The sequence below is a fragment of the Athene cunicularia genome, assembly GCF_003259725.1.
Source record: "Athene cunicularia isolate RWA chromosome 4 unlocalized genomic scaffold, athCun1 chr4_part2, whole genome shotgun sequence".
NCBI classification, from domain to species: domain Eukaryota; kingdom Metazoa; phylum Chordata; class Aves; order Strigiformes; family Strigidae; genus Athene; species Athene cunicularia.
The window spans coordinates 18,702,682-18,722,348 of NW_020799099.1; the positions used below are offsets into that span (position 1 = coordinate 18,702,682).

The 19,667-nt window shown below is 38.0% G+C and overlaps 1 protein-coding gene across 1 annotated transcript in view; it reads left to right on the forward strand.

The window, feature by feature from the left end:
- PPP3CA (protein phosphatase 3 catalytic subunit alpha) overlaps positions 1 to 18,958 on the forward strand; it is a 111,248-nt gene extending 92,290 nt beyond the window's left edge. The window contains exons 10-13 of the mRNA XM_026847665.1: positions 6,435 to 6,519; positions 11,087 to 11,184; positions 13,880 to 13,909; positions 17,210 to 18,958. Of these exons, the coding sequence (XP_026703466.1) occupies positions 6,435 to 6,519; positions 11,087 to 11,184; positions 13,880 to 13,909; positions 17,210 to 17,403 (407 nt within the window). The 3' untranslated portion in view covers positions 17,404 to 18,958. The remainder of the gene's footprint in view (positions 1 to 6,434; positions 6,520 to 11,086; positions 11,185 to 13,879; positions 13,910 to 17,209) is intronic.
- Positions 18,959 to 19,667: the final 709 nt, after the last annotated feature.

Consider the following 19,667-nt stretch of genomic DNA (forward strand, 5'->3'; position numbering starts at 1 on the left):
CCACCTCCCCCTTCCCCTTCCCGCCTTAGAGCCTTGCATTTTGGGGGAGAAATTTATTTCATTTTTGTTCTTGGTGAAACAGACAAATGTTTATCAGCATAAAACTGTTGCTGTATGGGCTGTGCATTAACAGTCTTGTAGTGGCTCAACATTCCATTATTCTTTTTCAATAATTTCTGTCTAGCTTCCTTGGAGGACTGCAGCAGTACAATCCTGTTCACCCACTGACATTTTTCTTAACAGGCATTTCCTTCTATGGGAAATACTGCTAATCTGCAACAGCAGATGCATTTTGTTCAATGGAATGATTCTTTAAAATGATTATTTATTTTTACATCATCAGTAGATTTCAGGGCTTGCTGCTGATTTCCTTTCTCTCCTTGCAGTTTGAACATGCCCTGACCTGGGTTCCCACATGTAATGAGTAATGAGAATGATCCATCAGTATGGTTTGCACTGATCAGTCATTTCATTCGTTATCTTTTCTTACACTTTCTTGCCCTGTCTTCCTCTCTCACTTCCCCCTTCAAAACCAAACCCCATCAGTATTGCCTGACCTCACTGCATGGTGTTCTTGTGAGCCCCTTTTTTTTATTACTATTATTATTATTTTTGATTCTGAGTCATGCATGTTGCATCTAGCCATGAGCAGGATGCTCAACAGCATGTATTCCCTTTTTTTTTTCCCCTCTTTTTTTTTTTTTCTTAAGGAAACACATCATGGGGATCGGATCAATTTTTTGTAGGCAGTTTCTGTATACGTTTGGTGAGAAAAGCCTAAATAGCAATCATAGTGCCCTTTATCCCATATGTCCCTGCTGGCTTGTATTGGCCTTTTGGTTTCACTTGCTTTAAAAATAAGAGGATATGATAAGAAAACTTGACCTATCTCTGATAGTTTACTCTTGCTGAACTTTCTCTCCTATTTGCTATGGTGGTTGCAATATAATCTGATCCAGTAAAGAATGTCTTGGGTGAAATTAGCTCCTGCGTTGTATGGTTTGTGCATTGAACATATTGCTTAGCAATAGGAGCTGCAAATACATCTTACCTAGCCAGCATATAGTTGGAGTCCTGTTTTATTTTAAGTAGTAACATTTCTGGCCTCATGCATTTGATTGAAAAAACTAAACTGCTAATTAAAATGATACAATGATGTAATAGATGACACAAATGCACAGTCTTGCTTTGTATGCATCGCTATCATGATTTGGCATAGACATACAAGATAGTGTATGCACTACGTAATAATTTTTGTATTGCCTTCAATATTGTAGCTCACAGCCTTCTCACAGAAAAGCCTTTGTCACAGTGCTAGCTGCAGCATTTATTCCTCAGTTGGAATACAGCTTCCCCAGTAAAGTGCTGTAGTCCAAGCCTAAAGAGAATTACAAAGTTAAATGTCTCTTGTTGATCAAAACCTGGTTCTGCTGTGAGCAGTGGCATATGAAATTTGCCACAGCTCTTCGGTGCAATAAGCTGCACCTGGGGCAAGCTCTGCACCAACTTACACAGAGACTGATTGAGCAAAACTGTCATTAGGTCTCAGTTACTTACCAGTGCCTTGGTAAGGGTGTTCATGATATTACCTGGACAAATGAGAGAGTCTTAGCTTTTCAGTGACTTAATTTTTAACTGAGAAATAAATTGAGAGCTTTTCCCACAGGTTTATGTTTTGTTCTTCCTTTAAACCAGCAACGTTGGGCTGCAGTGTGTACCTACTCTCTGTGAGTTGGTGGCTGAGAGGCATTTTAATGTGAACTTTTATTTATTCATTCATTTATTTGGCCAGGTATGGTTGTTTCCATGACCAGAGCGTTTTTCGTGTGAGCTATAATACAGCACATTGGTGTCCTCTGCCTCTAGACCAACCTAGCAGTGTGCTCTAGGTAACCAGCGCACCCAAAATGTGTCATGGAGCAGCTGCGCCTGAGCACCAAGTGTTGCACTTGCCTTGCTTTCAAAAATAGTTGCAAAGCCTTGTACCATGGTGGTGTTTGGGTTTGATAATTGTGATCTGCTGGACCATTTGAACAAATGCATGGGTGTGGTAGATAGCACAGATTTTGGCAGAAGCAGCATCCATGTCTATGATAGTAAACTATTCTTTCAGCTATCAGATGTAAATAAAACTGGAAGAATTAGCTTGATTCCTCTAAGAAAAGAGGTGTCATCAGGCAGGCACACCCTACCTAAACTGGGGGGTAATTAAACCTTATGAAAACACCTGCAGTGATGTAGGAGAAAGTATGTGTTCAAGAGGTGTTAACACCAAGGCTGTTTTGCTGTTGATCTTCTGCCTGCATGTTGGTTTCCTGCAAAACCTAACAAAGTGTTAAGTTGGAAAGGTGTTTTCTTTTTTTTTTCCCCATCATTCTCAATCTGTTTCTTTCCTTCTAGATGTTCCCTGCCTAATTTGTTTCTTTTCTGTTTTTCAGACTTTACTTAAACATTGCGTTTCCATTGATGTTGTCAAATGTTCTGTATTATTTTTTATTTTCATTCTACAAACATCACTGATCTTTTTCTTTCCCCCCCTTTGGAATTCATAAGAAGATCCCATTTATGCACAGAAGAAAGGTATTCAATAAGTTGGAAGGCTTAAGTTTCATTAATTTTCCTAATGCTCAATTAGATAATATATAATATAAGGATAACAGTGAGAGATTTGGGTCTGGCTTTTTTACTCAGTATTATTTTCTATCTGTTCAATCCCACATCTATGCATAAGAGTTTCTAGTCCTTTTTTTTTTTTTCCCCTATTGTTCTGCTTCTTAATTTGAAGGCCTAAATTACTTTTCATGTAAGTCCTGCATATTCAGCTTGCAAGAGCTGTGTTTGGATGCTACAAAATATGAAATCCAACAGAACGTGTTAAATTACTGAAGTAAGATTCAGAGCTTTTATTCTACTTCCCAATTAATATTTCTACTCCAACTTTACATTTGACTGTGTTCATGATTTATTTTTTCTTAAGTTCCTTCATGTTAATAGGGTTTATTTAGATACTGAAGAAAAGTAAAACCTTAAGAGGATATCAGGCAATGTTTGCAAAGGCTAAAATTAACCCTTTTACCCATAGCCAGTTCTCGGGTTATGATCCATTTATTCTCACATCAATGTATCCTTAAATGTAGCTGAAGTAATTTATAAGGATTCACATTAATAGTGAATTTCAGAATACTAAGCTGTAGTATTCACATTTGAAATGTGAGTCTAAGATTTATGTATAAATATTTAGGGAATCCAAATATTGTATCAGGTTAGTGGTATTCAGTTAAAATTAACAGGGCAATAAAACATTGTGAATATCAGGTGCATTATTTAGCAAATAACATTTTTTGAAAAGAAATAATATAAATCATTACATTTAGTACACAGACTATTTTAAGTCATTTTCACAGACCTGTTACAAATTATGAAATTCCGTGGAGACCAAAATATTTCCAGTGTATTTTTTGGTAATCTTTTATGTGTATTGCTGAGAAACAAAATACTCCTTTTGAACCTGTTATGTTTTTTTCCATTCTTATTTTATAATCTAGGGCATTGTATTTCACTTTGGCCATAAATTACTTTTCCAATTTTCAGTTCTCAAGTCCTCTGGAAGTTAAGCAGTGACTGAAAAAGGTCAATTATATGATCAGCTAGAATAGTGTGGGTTTGTATGAAACAAGTAGGGATAGTGACACTTGAGGAAATAAAAAGAAAAAGGCAAATGGTGTTTAAGTGCTTTCAGGGTAAAAAAGGCTGAAAACCATGTCTGGCGTATTTTGAGAGTACAATTCAGTGACATCATAATAACTGAGGCAGGAATGTACTCCCTCTATTTCCTGAAGAACCCAACTGAATCATTGCTGTTTAATTTAAATTTTTCATTAAGCTGTTACAAATATATTATATTTAATTCAGTTACAACTGAATTACATCTGATTCTCCCACTCTTCATTGTCTAGAATTAGACATTTATGCCTAGGACTTTTTATCTTTATGTTTTTTATATCTTTTCTTTATATTTTTATCTCTATATGTGGGAGATTTGAAAGCTGTCATTCTGAGCATAGTTTCTTCCAGTTTGAACTTCAAGATACAGGCTCATGATTCTGACAGACAGACAGACAGGAGGACAGTTAGAAATGCCTGGAAATAATATATTAATAAGTGCCCGAAAAGATGGATGCATGCAAAAGTAGCATACATGATTGTAAGACGTCTAGTTCATGCTCCTCAGCAGACGTATGAGCATATCCCAGTACATAAGTTATCGAGATTTGATCATGCAGACTGTGATAGCTGTGCGCACATATAAGGTGGCTCATGTGGACCTGTTTGCACACAGGCTGGTCAGGGACACACAACCCTGCCAGCAAGCTCTGCAGGATTCCCTGTGTGTGGCTATTGAGCTCCTACTTTTTCAAACTCTTGCACTGCTTGGGGTTAATCTTGACCACAATGTTAATAGTTGCAGTGAGATTCATCCTGAGTTTTTGTTCATTTTCTGTGATATTTGCTCCTATGGTTACTTGGCTTTCTTTTGAACAGCTCTAGAATTTGAGTTATTTTCAATTTTGAAAGTTTTTTGCAAGGGATGGCCATTTATTTTGAAATTTAAGCACAGGAAAAAAACGTACCTCCTTTTCACCTCTTCTAAAATGCCAGGCCACCTAGTCATCTAGTAAATATCATGAAGCAAAGCTGCATCTCCAGTGGTAGTCTCAAACTGTTAGTTAAACTCAAGAAATTAACTAATTGAGAAATCTGCAGTAGAAAAGTGACAGTGCCTGATAGAAGAGCCTTGGGACTGCCATCAGCAGAGACACATGGACAGATCAGAAACTGAGAATTATTGCACAGTCAGCTCACAGAAGCTACCCAGAGAATATCCTCTGTGGCAGTGTTGGACCACTCCAGCACTGTCCAGAGCGGTTGGGACCGCAGCGCGGAGGTGCAGTGTGCGAAACACTGGTACCGCAGAAGCAGATGGGACTTTTGCCATTGAGTTCAACAGAGCCCGTGTTTCATTATGAGCCCATTGGGCTGAAGTCACTTTGCTCTCATAATATAGCAAAGGAAGGTCTGCATGACAAGGCCTCGTGGCTGCAGGTTTTCACTTGCATCCATCACGGATTCAACAGTGCCTTGTTCCCCTGCCTGGTGCACACAGGCAGCTGCCTCTGCTGCTGCCTCGGCTCCCTGGGACTGAACCCTCTGCTGCCATAACCGCCTCCCTCATCTTTGGCCCTTTCTGCTATTTTAGTTTCCGTGATGGACTCCACTTTATAAAATGGATCAATTTGCTAGGAATTGAAAAATAGAAATTTTCATTTTTGTCCTCAAATTCTGGAGCAGTGAAAAAAGAAGTGTTACTATGATGTGTAGTGGTTTTCAGGTTGCGCTCTTGAGCCTCTGAGGCAAGAATTGTCAGGCAGCATCTATAAGAGCCGAGGTTACCTGTCAATCAGAGACCTTTGGGAGATATCTTCATGATATCTTAGGATTGTGATAATTAAATGAAACTGGTTTACTTAGTATAACTGGCATTTTCTTGTGGATGTGGGGGGTTCTTATTAAAAGAAATTCCTCATTCTGGTAATTTATGACTATTTGTTTTTCCCATTCAGGTGGTTCTCTCTTGGATGCACAGATAATACTCTAGGTTTCGATGATATCCAAGTAACAATTACACATGCAGACTTAGCTGAACTGTAGTCTCTGTTCCAGCATGCTTTTTTTTTTTAAGGGTAGATTATTGTCTGAGTTCACAAATTTCAAAGTAATTGTAATTTTGAGCAGGCCATAGCAGTGATGACAAGGAAGTTGCTCTGCGGAACTCTCTTAACCAACTGCCAGCCAATGCAATCCCTGCCATTTCATGCTGGTTTTCAGGACTCTGCCTTTAGGTTTTATAACCGTTTAGATATGTATTTAACTAGGGATAGGACTAAGTGTGGATCTTCCTGGCCTTAAGCTTAACCCAACCACGTTTTAGAAGATTAAGTGAAATGTGATTGTTTTTCACTTAAAAAGTTAAATACCTCCATTGTTGTTTAACTTTTAATTCTTTTTATGGTTTGGGTACTGTTCATGATTAATATCTTTTTGGCATTTTGACTTCTAAGAAGCTTGTTTTCAAAAGAGTATGGTCTCTGAAAATGTTTTTGAAATGGAAAATTAGCTTACATTGATGAAAAAAACATGCAGCTCTAATGTGCAGCAGGAAAAGGATCACATCTCTAAAGGTACTAATAACTAGATAATTCAAAAGTGATCAGTCTTGAACTATAAATAACAAAAAAATAATATTTTTAGTTTTGACTACAAATATAGCTTAGTTTGGTAAACCATGGCATTATGATGTTTGTTCTATTTAGAGTTCAGAGTAGTGATGTATTGTTTACAAGTCCCTATAACTGTTTTTAATGTGTTTTCCGTAGGAGCAACAGCTGCTGCACGAAAGGAGGTTATAAGGAACAAGATAAGAGCAATAGGAAAAATGGCTAGAGTTTTCTCAGTGTTAAGGTAAGGTTTTGTGCTGTTTCATATTTTTTGAATGCTAACGGACATCTTTGAATGATTATTTAGAGCACTGTACTGTTAATCAAACAGCAAATTTTATATTTTAGTACACCACCCAACTGAGTTTTAACTGGAACCCTTTAAAGATTGTTTTGTTTATACAGTACTGCTATTTATTATGACTCTGAATATTCTTCTACCTCAGGGCTTTTGCTGAATGTAAAACAGGCAAACAAACAAAATACATAATCAAAGAAAATTGCAGTTACCCTTTTTTTTTTTTTTTTAAAGACTTTTGCTCACTAGGTGTACTAATTAACAGCCACTGTGAGGCAAGAGTTAGATGTGGAGAAAAGGGTATGTTCCACATCATCTCTCATTAAAAAGGAAGCCAACTGTCCTGCTTTGTCACCCACAGTTGTTGCTACAGCCATGAGTAAAGGTGATTAAAGATTAAGGCATTAGGGTCATTTAACCAAAAATCCAGGAAATTGTTGTGCGGACAACAGCAACTTGTTACATTGGGCTGCACTCCCCCAAACACATCAGCGTAAGTAACTAATTGCAACCCAATGTTTAGAACTCTCCATCTGATGTCTCTGAGCAAAAGAGAAAACATGCTGTACTGTGCTGTGCTGTGCTGAAGTCTAAATATAGAAAATACAGTTCTCCCTCGCTTTCAGCAAAGGGATTTTTTTTCTCAGGAAATTGTATGTTGCTGTGCTCTAGTCAGTTTGTGGCTATTACCGTTAGTACAAAATCAAGGCATTTTTAAAAAGTGTATTGGTACGATTGTATGATTGATATAAAAAGAGAAAATAAAAATAGTTACGTGAAGAATACACTCATAATTTCAGATGAAACACTCAAATTTGCTTGATTCGAGACTCTTCAGCAGCATGCAAGCAGTGGGCAGGTTGTCAGTGGTGCTTCGCACGGACACAGCAGTTCGCCCACGCGTTGCAGATTGCATCAGCACAGCTTTAAATAGCCTACTGAGATGGAGGACTTTGTACCTGGGGTTTCCAAAGTGTTATATATGGATTGCTAGTGATGCACAAGCTACTTCAAAGTGGTACCCATAAAAAAATGAAAAGTTGGCATCATGCCTTTTCCCTAAGCAAGGTGGGGGAGCAATCAAATGTTTCCACCTGCTCCTCTGTACCAAGTCTGGCAGAGAGCCTGGAGCTGACATTGCCACCACCTTCATAAACTGCACGATTATTTTTCTCTGATGATAGTTGAACAAACAAAGTTTGGGTAACCTGGCTTTCTCCCACAACCTTGAACTGCAGCTTCTGGATCTGATGTATTTTGTTGTGGAGCTTCTTTAGAAGTACAGGATGAATTCGACAGAAACGTGGACTTTCATATGTGGAAGGGCCTGAAATTGGATGCTCAGCTGATATATTTGGGTTTTGATAACTTGCAGATGATTGACATCACCTATATGTCAAAGACTTTTTCAAAGGGAACTGTGGGGTTGAAGCTTTTCAATGACTTCAGGGATGGAACAAGGGTACAGGTTAATTCTTACATGTGCCCTGTCTAAAGCGATATGCACAAGTTTCACAGCTTAGGGCCTAAGCACTATTTGAAACTTTGAGCCCTTTTAAATTATTTCACAAAAATCAACATTTTAAGACACTGATGGAAATCATTCTTGATCTTTCCCTGAAAAGCAGTCACGTTCATCTCAGAGCTGTTCATGAGACATTTCTTTTGCCCCTACCACATGCATCCCAACATTTCCAGAAGACCAGAATGGACTTCATCTCATACAGCGGAATGCCAGCGGTTCACTCACTGAAGCTGCTGAACCTTTTACAGTTCTTGGTTACTGGTGGACCTTAAAACTTTGCAGGGAGGACTGAAGATGAAAAGTAAATTTGTTCTCCCTTAGCTTTAACTAGCAAATACATCACATCCTTGCTGTGGTCAGAGGCCTAGTCAGCAAATAAACAGGTACCTCCAATGGGCAGTTTTGCTGACCAGGCTTCCAGGGGGATGAGGGATGTATAATCCCAGGCACCATTGCCCCTCTGGGAGTACCTTTTCTCTTTTGCTAGGAAAGGTTGATTCTCCTCAGCTAGGTGCCAGCCTTGTAGACAGAAAAAATTACATGGAGTTATTCTTGCAAATACTGTTCCTATAGAAAAGCCTGGGTTATTTTTTCTGTCTTGTCAGTGTAATCCACATGTAATACATGAGTGTCTGATAATTCTCTGTAACCCCACAAAAGCTGCAATGGAACCATCACCTAAACCAGCCTATTTCAGGAACCTTTAAAGTTCCTGTTTGAATCATTGCTGGTTTATGAAATTTATTTCAGTAATTCTAGAAAAGAGTTTCTGAATGGTCAGTAGTTGTTGTAACGACCTTCAAATGACTAAGTTGAACGTCTCTTCTTTGAGCTGGAATGGTCACCTTCCTGGAGGATGTAACCTGAATGTAAAAGTGAGATAATTTCAGCCATATTAGTCTCAAAATTAGATATTAAAATGGTGTTGTATTGTGTTTCAGAAGTTAGAAATGAGCCCTGTCAAGATTAGCCATCATAGAAAGATTGGCTTAAGCTCTGTGGAAGACCTCAGAATTCCTTGTCATTGCTTCTCTGCAACTTTGTTTCTCAAGTCTGACTTTTCTTTGGGTATATTTAGAAAGGAGGAAGGCAAATAAAATATTTAGTCAGTTTATTTTCCTTTTTTTAAAATGGAATTAAAGGGTATTAAGTAGAAAATAAGGAACACTGAAAGCTAAACAATCTCAAAATTCGTGATACAGAGGTTTCTTGGCAATATGCTGTTTAAAGATAAAGTGAATAAACTTAACCTATGAAGGTGAAGCTAAAAGTGCCATTTCAGTTTAATTTAAAAAAAAGAGATGAAGTGGACTGAATTGAAACTGCTGATTATGCATTTGTTTACAGAGGCAAATAATCAACAGAAAGCAAAAACTTTGGTGTGTAATTAGTGATGAAAATACAGTGTTAGTTCTGGAAGTATTTGGCTGTTGCATCATTAGTTCTAATTGCTTAGGAAACGTGCAAGGAAAACAGTCACACTTTGATTTTGACTACTACACAAAGAAAAGCATGTACAAGGAGAATCGTTTTCAAACTAAAAATAGAACTTGAACACTATATCTAGTAGGTAAACAAGAGTTGTGTAAAATACATTCAGGACACATAGGTCTAGAAAATTGTAAGCAGTAGAATTGCTGAGAGACAGTTTTGATAGACAAAACCACATTATCCTCAAGTGAACTAAATTCTGTCTTTGCTTCTTCTATCTTAATGTCATTATATATTTCAAAGTAAAGCACTTCAAAATATGTTTCTCTTAAAGAATTTGGGTCAGTTTTGCTGCTGAGAAAGTATGTCATCACAGACAGCTTTACAGTGCTGGTAGAAAGCTGCATTCAACGTCTTGTCTGGATAGAGCTGTTGTGTTCCTCTTGCCATATATTAAAAACTGTATGCGTTTGAAGACTGCCAAAACATATTTAGGTTTCCTAAAACATTTTTCTTAATCCAATATCATTTTTAGCATACAAAACTGTTAAGAACAGTGCTAGTAAGGGTAGAAGTGCTTATTAATTTTAATGAGTTCTTAGCTGCTTTTTTCTAAGTGGCTGATAATCATTAATAAATAATGCACCCAACTGCTGGTGTAGACAAAAGAAAAACAACAATTTAAGTTGATTTTTGGACCACACAGTGTAAGATGCTTAAATGTATTGTCGGCAATAACTGCTCCTTTGATCCTCCTCCTATCAAGTTTGTGGGTTTGTGTATATATATTCAAATATATGTTGTATGTTGTTTCATAGATGCAGGTTATAGTGTTAACTATAGTGGGAAACTGTGTATAAGGTTGTGCAAAGGTGAACCACTTACACAGCAGTGAGGGGCCCCTCACTACAAAAAGGACATAGAGTTACTTGAACATGTCCAGAGAAGGGCAACGAAGCTGGTGCAGGGTCTGGAGCACAGGTCGTACGGGGAGTGGCTGAGGGAACTGGGGGTGTTTAGTCTGGAGAAGAGGAGGCTGAGGGGAGACCTCATCGCCCTCTACAGCTACCTGAAAGGAGGTTGCAGAGAGCTGGGGATGAGCCTCTCTAGCCTGGTAGAAAGCAACAGGATAAGAGGAAATGGCCTCACATTGCGCCAGGGAAAGTTCAGACTAGATATTAGGAAGCATTTCTTTCCAGAAGGGGTTGTTGGGTGTTGGAATGGGCTGCCCGGGGAGGTGGTGGAGTCCCCATCCCTGGAGGTGTTCAAGAGTCAGGTCGATTTAGAGCTTAAGGATATGCTGTAGGTGGGCACTGTGCTAGGCGAATGGTGGGACTAGATGATCTACAGAGTCCTTTCCAACCTAGATGATTCTTTGTGATTCTGTGTGTGAGGGGAACTGCACTGATGCTGATGTTATCACTGGATTCAGTCTATCCTGGTAAGGAGATTGGAGATAACCAGATCATTTCAGAGCAGGTGTAGCTTAAGGTGTCTAAAATGTGTTCCGTGTTTAAAAAACAGACATTTTTTTTTTATTTTTTTTTCCTTCTGCAGAGAAGAGAGTGAAAGTGTGCTGACGCTGAAAGGTTTGACTCCAACAGGAATGCTGCCCAGTGGTGTGCTCTCTGGAGGAAAACAAACACTGCAAAGCGGTAAGCTGTGTGTGTCATTATGTGTAAAAGAAACAGTTGGTTTTCAACTGCAGAACCCAAGAAAAGTAACACCAGTCTTCTCAGAAAAAAATAAAGAACAGAAAATATCGGGTAGTTTGTACTGGAGCATTTGTGAGCAGTTCGTGTAAGGCCACTTCTCAAGGCTTACTACGTACCACTGATTTTCAAATAAAGAGGGGGTGAAGAAAGTCCCTGAAAATTAACTGTTCAGAACAGTAGATCAGCATCGTATGCGAAGTGTGCTCTTTCCACAGTTTACAGCATCTTTTTGGTTTTTTTTTTAAGAGCAGCCTTTGATACATGGAGTACATGAAGGTTAAGCTTTAGATAATGACACTCAAACTCTTGTTTTATCTGATTTGTTCTTCCTTATAAAGAATCACCAATGGAAAATATCTCTGGAATTAGATTTTCTCTCCTAGCAATTCTAGGTGACAGCATAGGAACGATTTCACTCTGATTTAAGCCCAAGTGAAGGGAGGCATTTACAAACACCACGTTTGTCTTGTACACAAACACAATACAGATTGTCAGTTCAGTTTTATACCAAGTGGCTTTTGTTACAGGAAATCTGTAAATCTCTAGTAGGGCTGCCTTTGATGAAATATTCCTTTTGGAATAAGGTGCTGCAAAGTATTTAATTTACTACTGTAAGCTTTCCTTTTTATGTGTGTGTATTGCTGTAGAGTATATTGTAGGCACACAAGAATGTTTCTTGCTTATTGAGGTTCTGTTGGCAGTAGATGTAGGATATAGAAATGCTTTATAACCTTAACACAGTCTCAGCCTCTTGTTTTCCTGTTTCCTTCCTGGAGCTCTCTTTCTCTGTATTTTTCCCTTTACTGTCTCTTTTACCTAGAAGATTCAGGTATATGGTGATAAACCTTTTCCCTTTTTTTCCCTTCCCTTTTTTCTTTTTGATGACTTGTGTGTTACAGACATAGTAACGTTCTGCTTTGAAAATGCTGCAATATGATTCCACAGGATGCCTTTCTTAATGGGGTTGTGGTCTTTACCTAGGCTTTTCTCTGTATAGTTGCTTTACATTTGTCAGAAAATTTGATCCAAGGAAACTGCTACTGTTGCCCTGGCAAAATATTAGGAATTGAATTGGAGAAAATTGCCCAAAGTTCTTGTTACAATGGCTAAAAGGAAAATCTCCTCATACTGCAGTATTCTGGCTTAGTAAAACATTACTATACACAAGCTTCTGCATTAGTTAACACATAGTACCCCATTCACCAAATAATCTCAAGTTTACATAGTTTCTGTTAAGCACACATTCATACTACCATATGTAATAACAGAAAATACGAGTATTACATTCTGTTGTGGAAGTATCCATTTTAGTTGTCTTTTTTTTTCTAATGTGTCAGTGCTGGTTTGGATCTGGTTATTAATTCTAATTTCTCATCCTAGTTATGTTTCCTTTTCATTTAGGTTTTTATTGGTTTCATTCCTTGGTTTTTGCATTCTCTCTTGCTCTGTAGCTTGAGAGGCATAGGCTTACCTTGGTGCATGCAGGTTAGCTCCTCTCATTTCCCCATGCAGCAAGACAATAGTATACATATTTTAGTATTGATCTCAATCCATATTTAACATCCTAGGTACAAGAAAAAATTGTTTGGGTTTTATGGAGGATGAAAAAAGTTTTTACATAGAACAAAATAAGACAAAGAAGAAGAGTGGCATTCCTAAAAACTTTACTTCTTGAGATATTTGCTAAACCAGGGAAGTTCTTGAAAATCAAAATTTCTTTTTAAATATTTGAGCTGTACCATTGCTATATTGGATTGCATTTCTGATTTGCATCAGCTTTTAATTCTCTGACTATAGAAACAAATTAGTGTCAAAGCTGATGGGTAGAATTCAAATGAAATTATGTCTTTAGGAACAATGAACGAATGGTTTCAAAACAGTGGTAATGTGGTATTCATAACACTGTAGCAACCTCCTGATTACAACTTTTCTCTCTCTGACCACGCTTTGCAGTTTTGGAGGTCCAACAGCTTTCAATCTTGTGTCTATGTCCATTGATTTGAATAAAATATTACAAGAATGCTGTTTTCAGAGACTGGGTTGACAAAAAGGATGGAGCAGGCTGGGCAAGATTGCAAAGACAAAGCTGCAAAGCTGTCTGAGCAAACTCTGTCCCATGCTGTGGAGAGGTTTCTTCAAGGCAGGAGAGAGAAAATCATTCTGAGAAGTTGTATTATGTGGCTCTTCTGCCTTGTACTGGCAGCTAATACCTTTCAAGATGACATCATAAGTGGTACACATTTTCTGTGATGGCTTTATGCCATTTCTTGTTCTCTTTTTGACAGGGCAAATCAAACTGCTCCTATTCAAAGCTGGGAGAATTATACAATGACCTTTTCAGGTCAGATGTGCAATATGAAAGACATTTTCATTTTGTAGTTCTTTTGAGTCAAAAGAAAACTACTCAAATGTGTCTTTAGTTTGTGAAACCTGCTTCAAAACAAACTATAGCTTAATTCAATCTGCAAATTATTGTTTTTGTGTAAGCATTTCTGTGTGTGTCTGTTTTGCCAAAATCCAGCACTTACAGTAACATTAGTGTTGTAGCTCCTTTGCTATTCACTGACTTGTTCTTAGAGTTAAAATCCTCTGCTCATTTTTCTCATTCGTTTTGCTACCCCTTTCTTCTCTTCAGCTACTGTTGAGGCTATTGAGGCTGATGAAGGTAAATTGGCCAGTCCCCTTTCTGTTGGTGCCACAACAGATAAGGGCTCTGCTGGGTGTATTCATTTTGCTGTAGCTTGTACAGATTGTGTGGGTGTTGGGCTAACAATTGTGGCTCGGTATTAACCAAAATGTAATTGCTTTAAAGGGGAAAATGTTTTTTGGTTGTGTTGTTTGGGTTTTTTTGTTTTTTTTTTTTTCCCATTGCTGCTGTGGTGTTTTTTTTCTTTCTGAAAGTTACAATCACATTGGAATTGCTGTATGTTGAACTAAGCATTGAGTAAGGCCACAGGAGGAGATCAGGGGACTTGGATTTCATGGGACATAACTCGGCAGCAGCTCGTAAATGCTCTGTGACACATAGCTCAAAATCTGTGCGCTGGAGGCTGGGTCTTGTCTCTGCCTCAAACCATCCTCAGCACTCTCTGGTCAAGGAAAACACACAGCTTTTTATAAATATTCTCTCTTTCTGTTTATGGTTGTTTGGTTTTTTTCTTCTCTTTTTCTTTTTTGCTTCAGTTAATTTCCTTTCTTTTAGATCACTAATAAAAAATTTTTAGTTTGGTCTTTTGTTACAGTTCAGCATGTTTCTGTTTCTCTTTAAAAGTAAAACATGAGACATTTGTCTGCAAGATGTCTGCTTCCTCTGGTAGTGGCAGTTTACACACTGGATATTTACATTAGAGCAACCATTAACACCAGCACCATTTTAGTTACAAATATAAAGTGACTGGCTGCCTGGGACGATTTCTGAATGTTTAGTATTGAAAACTGTGGTGCTTTATTGACAGACATCTAACTTAACCCCTAAGCAATTTTTAACACTATGGTTAAAACCGAAGTAATCACATATTGCGAAGTAGATGCACAATATTCATTCAGCATTATAAAGTTTTGGAAGAAGAATTTTCAGAATTCCCCTTTAAAACAAAATTCTTCAGTTGTATTTTGTTCTTGCCCCTCTCAAATTTTCTGTGGGTTTTTTGTTTGGTTTTTTTTTTAGTTAATTAAAAAAAAAAAAATCTGATGATTGCTGTCCATTGATAAGATGTGCCCTTTTGGCCAGTTGAATCTGGTTTTGATTTTTGTTAAGCAGTGAATAAAATTACAGAACAAATAAGTAAGAGAAAATACAACTGCTTTCTAAATAGCAGTGAGTAAGCTGCTATTTATGTTGGAATTATCTATTCCTATCGGCAATTTCTAATCTGCGGTGTGCATACTCGTTGACAGTTTGGCTGTTTTCTGTGATTTTCTGTGACTATGTGTTGTGTTTTAGTAAACTCTCAATGTAAACTGCTAATACTCGTTGTCTGACCAGCAACTACAGCAGAGCACCTTCCTCAGTATTCCAGACAATAATGTGTCTGCTTGAAATACAATCGATTGAACCTGCCCCCATTCCAGCAATATGCACCCTTCAAGTTAATTCTTGATTTGCCATCCTTGCTAGTTAGACACCGTAACTGTAGTCGTAACGACTAGTCTGTGTAGACAAAGGTAAAAATGGAGAAAATGTTTCACTCTTTACCAATTGTCCCTCTGCAGTTTGATTCAGGGCCTGATGACACCATCCGGGCTGTGCTACTGGCAAGCTCCAGGACACAGCAAGTGTTTCACCTTCAACACGGCCATCCATTAAACTGTTGTTTTAAGGGATTGGCCTGGGTGCTTGTTAGACATCTTCATTTCTGTGGTAGAAAATAAAGAAAAAAAAAAAAGAAAAAAAAACACAAACAAACAAAAAAAAACCCTTGAAAAAATTCACTGTAGGGCCTGTTCTGTTTTCACTGCTCCATCCCTGCTCACTCGACTAATCACCATTATGTTGTTGTTGTTTTTTCTGAGTTGAAGTATAATACATGTTAAAACCCATGCACTTCACAAAGTTCCAATATAACATTTGTGAAACTGGCTAAGGAACTAAAATCCTGAGGCAAACAGGATCTATCCATTTTCACAGGAATGGTTGGCAAAAATATCAGCATGAAAACGCTTTTCTCGCTCCCCTCAAAGTGCAAGGAGTGGTAGATTGGTACCAGGGATGTTCTGGCGTTTGGGGTTTGTTTGCTTTGTTTTTTTTTAACAGAAGTTACCAGCTTGTCCAGAATCGGGACTGCATATTGGATGGAGAGCAGGAGTACTTTGGGGTAAAGAGAAGATAAAGGGAGGGAAGGAATACTGAATTTGATCTTTGAAACTCCCCTACCATTTTCTCCCCAGGGAGTTCGCAGTTTCCTGGTACTAACACACCATTTCTGCTCTATGGCATGTTAAGATAGAGGCATAACAAAAGTGCCAGTTCTGGAATTGCAGTACATTGATTTGGTGCAGATAAGAGAAAAACACACAGAAGGCTATGACCAATTATCTACGGAGCTGTGACCTGCTGTTTGCCTACAGTGCTTTTTTCTCTTTTGCTTTAAATCTAAAGATCTTCAACTCTTCAATTAAAGAGAGAAAAAAAGTAGTGAAAAATCCCACTCTGCAAATACATTCCCCAGCCTGTGGCTGCCTTCTGAGGTCAGTGTGGCCTCATCAGTGTCACTGCTGAAGGGCAGATCAAAAGTCCTCAGGTTCAGTTGGAACTTTGGTCCTTTGTCAGTGCATTTCCAAAATTAAATTGTATGAATGTGCCAAAATGATGATACCCCTGGTCCACGTTGCACAGCGTTACTGCTGGTTGACTCAAGCTGCTTTCTAGAAGTCCAGTGACGTGTTGGGGAGGGTAACTGCCCCAAGCTATCAACAAGCAGATTCGCTTGTGTTAAGAACATAAGGCAACCTGTCATAAGGTCATCTCAGATCTTCCATAGCTTTAATGTATATCTTGCAAACTGGCCTCACCATGTCATCACCATCTGTAACTGGCCAGTGCTTTTTCCCCCTGGTCTTTGAAAGTCAAATGGGAGTTTTGCCTGATCAAGGATGTTACGGCGAGGCACAATGTCTTTAAGGCTGTAAGTGATAATGATAAATGCTAATTCGCTGGCTCACGGCTGTGCCCTAAGCATGGTTCCTAATTGCAAACTATAGTTTCACATCAGCTTCTTAGCATTTTAAGATGCACCCCAGTGGACAACAAAATATTGGAAGTTGATCTTGTTGAAAAAAATGCTTGTGGTTCAAGAGGTGGGTTAACCACAGCTCTTTCTGAGTACGGTAAGGAGTCGGTCGTGTTGTCAGATCTTCTCATTGCCACCTTTACAAAGAAGGACTTTCGCACTCGTTGCTAAGTTGGGGGAAAAGCTGCCAAGAGTTTTACCTTGCTAATTTTACTTTTTAATAATCCTTTATTTAGCTATCAAAGGATTTTCACCCCAGCATAAGATCACTAGCTTCGAAGAAGCCAAAGGCTTAGATCGAATTAATGAGCGAATGCCTCCACGCAGAGACGTGCCATCCGATGCCAACCTTAACTCCATCAACAAGGCAATCTCCACAGAGACTAATGGCACGGACAGCAACGGCAGTAATAGCAGCAATATTCAGTGACCACTGTCTGGGAGGGGGGTTGAGCTGCAGGGCGTGATGGGGTTGCTGCACATCAGCAGTGGGATGTTCTTGCCTCTGATAATAGCTTACTTGCTCTGGGGGCCAGGTGTTGGATTCAGTTTACAAAAATCATCTACGAAGAGATCATCAACTTTAATTTGGTGGGAGGGGTGGGGGAGAGACACCTCCTTTGGATATGCCTTTAAAATGCTTGTAGAAAATTGAAAGCTCATGCTGGTATATATTGCAAAGTTAGGGGAATGAACATGTTTTCCTACTGCTTTGGGAACGTCTAGATATGTTACTGAAAGGCCTTTTATTATGTTACTGGACATGAAAACTTTGTTTAATTTCTTACTAACTATTGTACGTTTACAGTTGCAGCACTAAACATGGACAACATCAAAACATTTTTAACAAAATGTACAAAATAAATAAGGACTATTTATTGATAATGTTTTGCTACTCTTGTCAGACAATGGCTATGAAATAAATTAGGCAGTCTTTAAAAATATAGAGAAAAAAAGAAAAAAAAAAAAAAGAATGTTGGAAAAAAAAAAAAAAAAAGAGAAAGAGAGAGTGAGAGAGAGAGAGAGAGAGAGAGAGAGTTTAATTTTGTACAGATTATGCTTACCTCAGGTTTCTTTAGTGTGCTTCAATGCCCTTCTTTAAATATAACACTTATCTTACTAATTTGGCAGCAATTATACTTTTCTTTGTTTTAAAAAAAAACTGGAATAATTATAACATTTATCTTTTTTTGCTGTTTATATTTAGGGGGGTTTGGTTTGGGGGGTTTTCTGGGGTTTTTTGGTAAATCAAGTCTTGGTTGTGGCTTGCTGAATTTAAATATTTATGAGTGGTGCATTTTTAAGTATAGTGAACAAGACACCATATTAAGTGCAGTGAAAAGCATCTATATTCTGTAAAAATCTGCCTATGCATGTTTTTTAAGAAAAAATGGCTGTATAGGCCTGTATGGGACTGTAATGCGCTTAGTGGTCTGACTTATACTGGAAATGTATGTATACTGGCGTACTTTATATTCTCTAAAAAAAAAATGCTTAATGCCTTTGAAATTTTGTAATCAAAAAAAAGCTTTGAAAAATCTAAGGGGAGAGTATTCTTAAAGTTTTTAACATAAGCTTGTCAGTGCACATATAGATGGGTAGCATGTTTAGCAAACCTTGTGAAATTTAAATAAGTTTGTAGTTACATGTGAAATTCTAAATGCATGATAACTGTTAATGTCATAATGGTTTAGTCATTTTGTTCTGTTCTGTCATGTGCCACAAAATGTGTAATTTTTTCACTTTTTTCCCTTTGTATATCAGTTACGGGTTTCAACTGGTTCATTCTAAAAAAAGAAAAAGAAACAAAACAAAACAGTCCATTGATATTTTTTAACAATTGTATAAGTGCCCAAGTAATTCACTACAGCCTACAGCCTTGCCTTTGTAATTTGACTTCGAAATGTTGGCAATCAAAGCATGCACTTGTAACAATGAAAGAAGCATTTTATATTACTACTCAATAAAAATGTGCATGAACTTAATTAAGCACTCTTTCTTGCTGGTTCAGTTGGAGAAGTGCACGCAGGCACACACGTGTGTGCGCTTGTTGCTCTCTTTTACTTTGGACGGGAGAAGACCAACGGTGTAAGAGAAGAATGACTTGTTTCATGATTCAAGGTCAGTTCTTTACCAAGGAAAAAGTTCCTTTATTGCCCAACTGTTTTAGGCTACTGAACATCTTCAGACTTTCCCCAGGTTCTGGTTAGAAAGCTGGTGTTTCACTAAAATGAGTAGGATGTATCCCACAAGTAGAGTGCGGAAGAAAACACGTACCCTCTGTGTGCTTTCTCCCCCCTCGCCTGAAGTGTTTGAAAAGGCCAATTAGTATCATTTGCAATGTTCCTTTAAGAAAAAAAAAATTCAACCATTTCAGATTTCAGATGCTCTCTCTTTTAGTCATAGGTGAACTGTCAAAGCTCTTCCTTGTTCTCATTTTCTCCCTAACTGTGATCAGCATCCTTCCGCAGTCTGTTATCCTGTGAAGAACTGATGGACGGTGCCACACAGTGCAATGTTTTGGGTATTGCTTTAGTCCTCCTTTCAAGTGGCATTAAAAGTTGACTTGGTACCTGCTTTCTTACGTGATTTTCCCACTTTAGCTCTTGTTAATTTTGGCAAAATATGGCAGGTGGCAAAAATAAAGAGAATTTATAATATATGGGACTAGGAAGATGGATCAATTTTAGATTT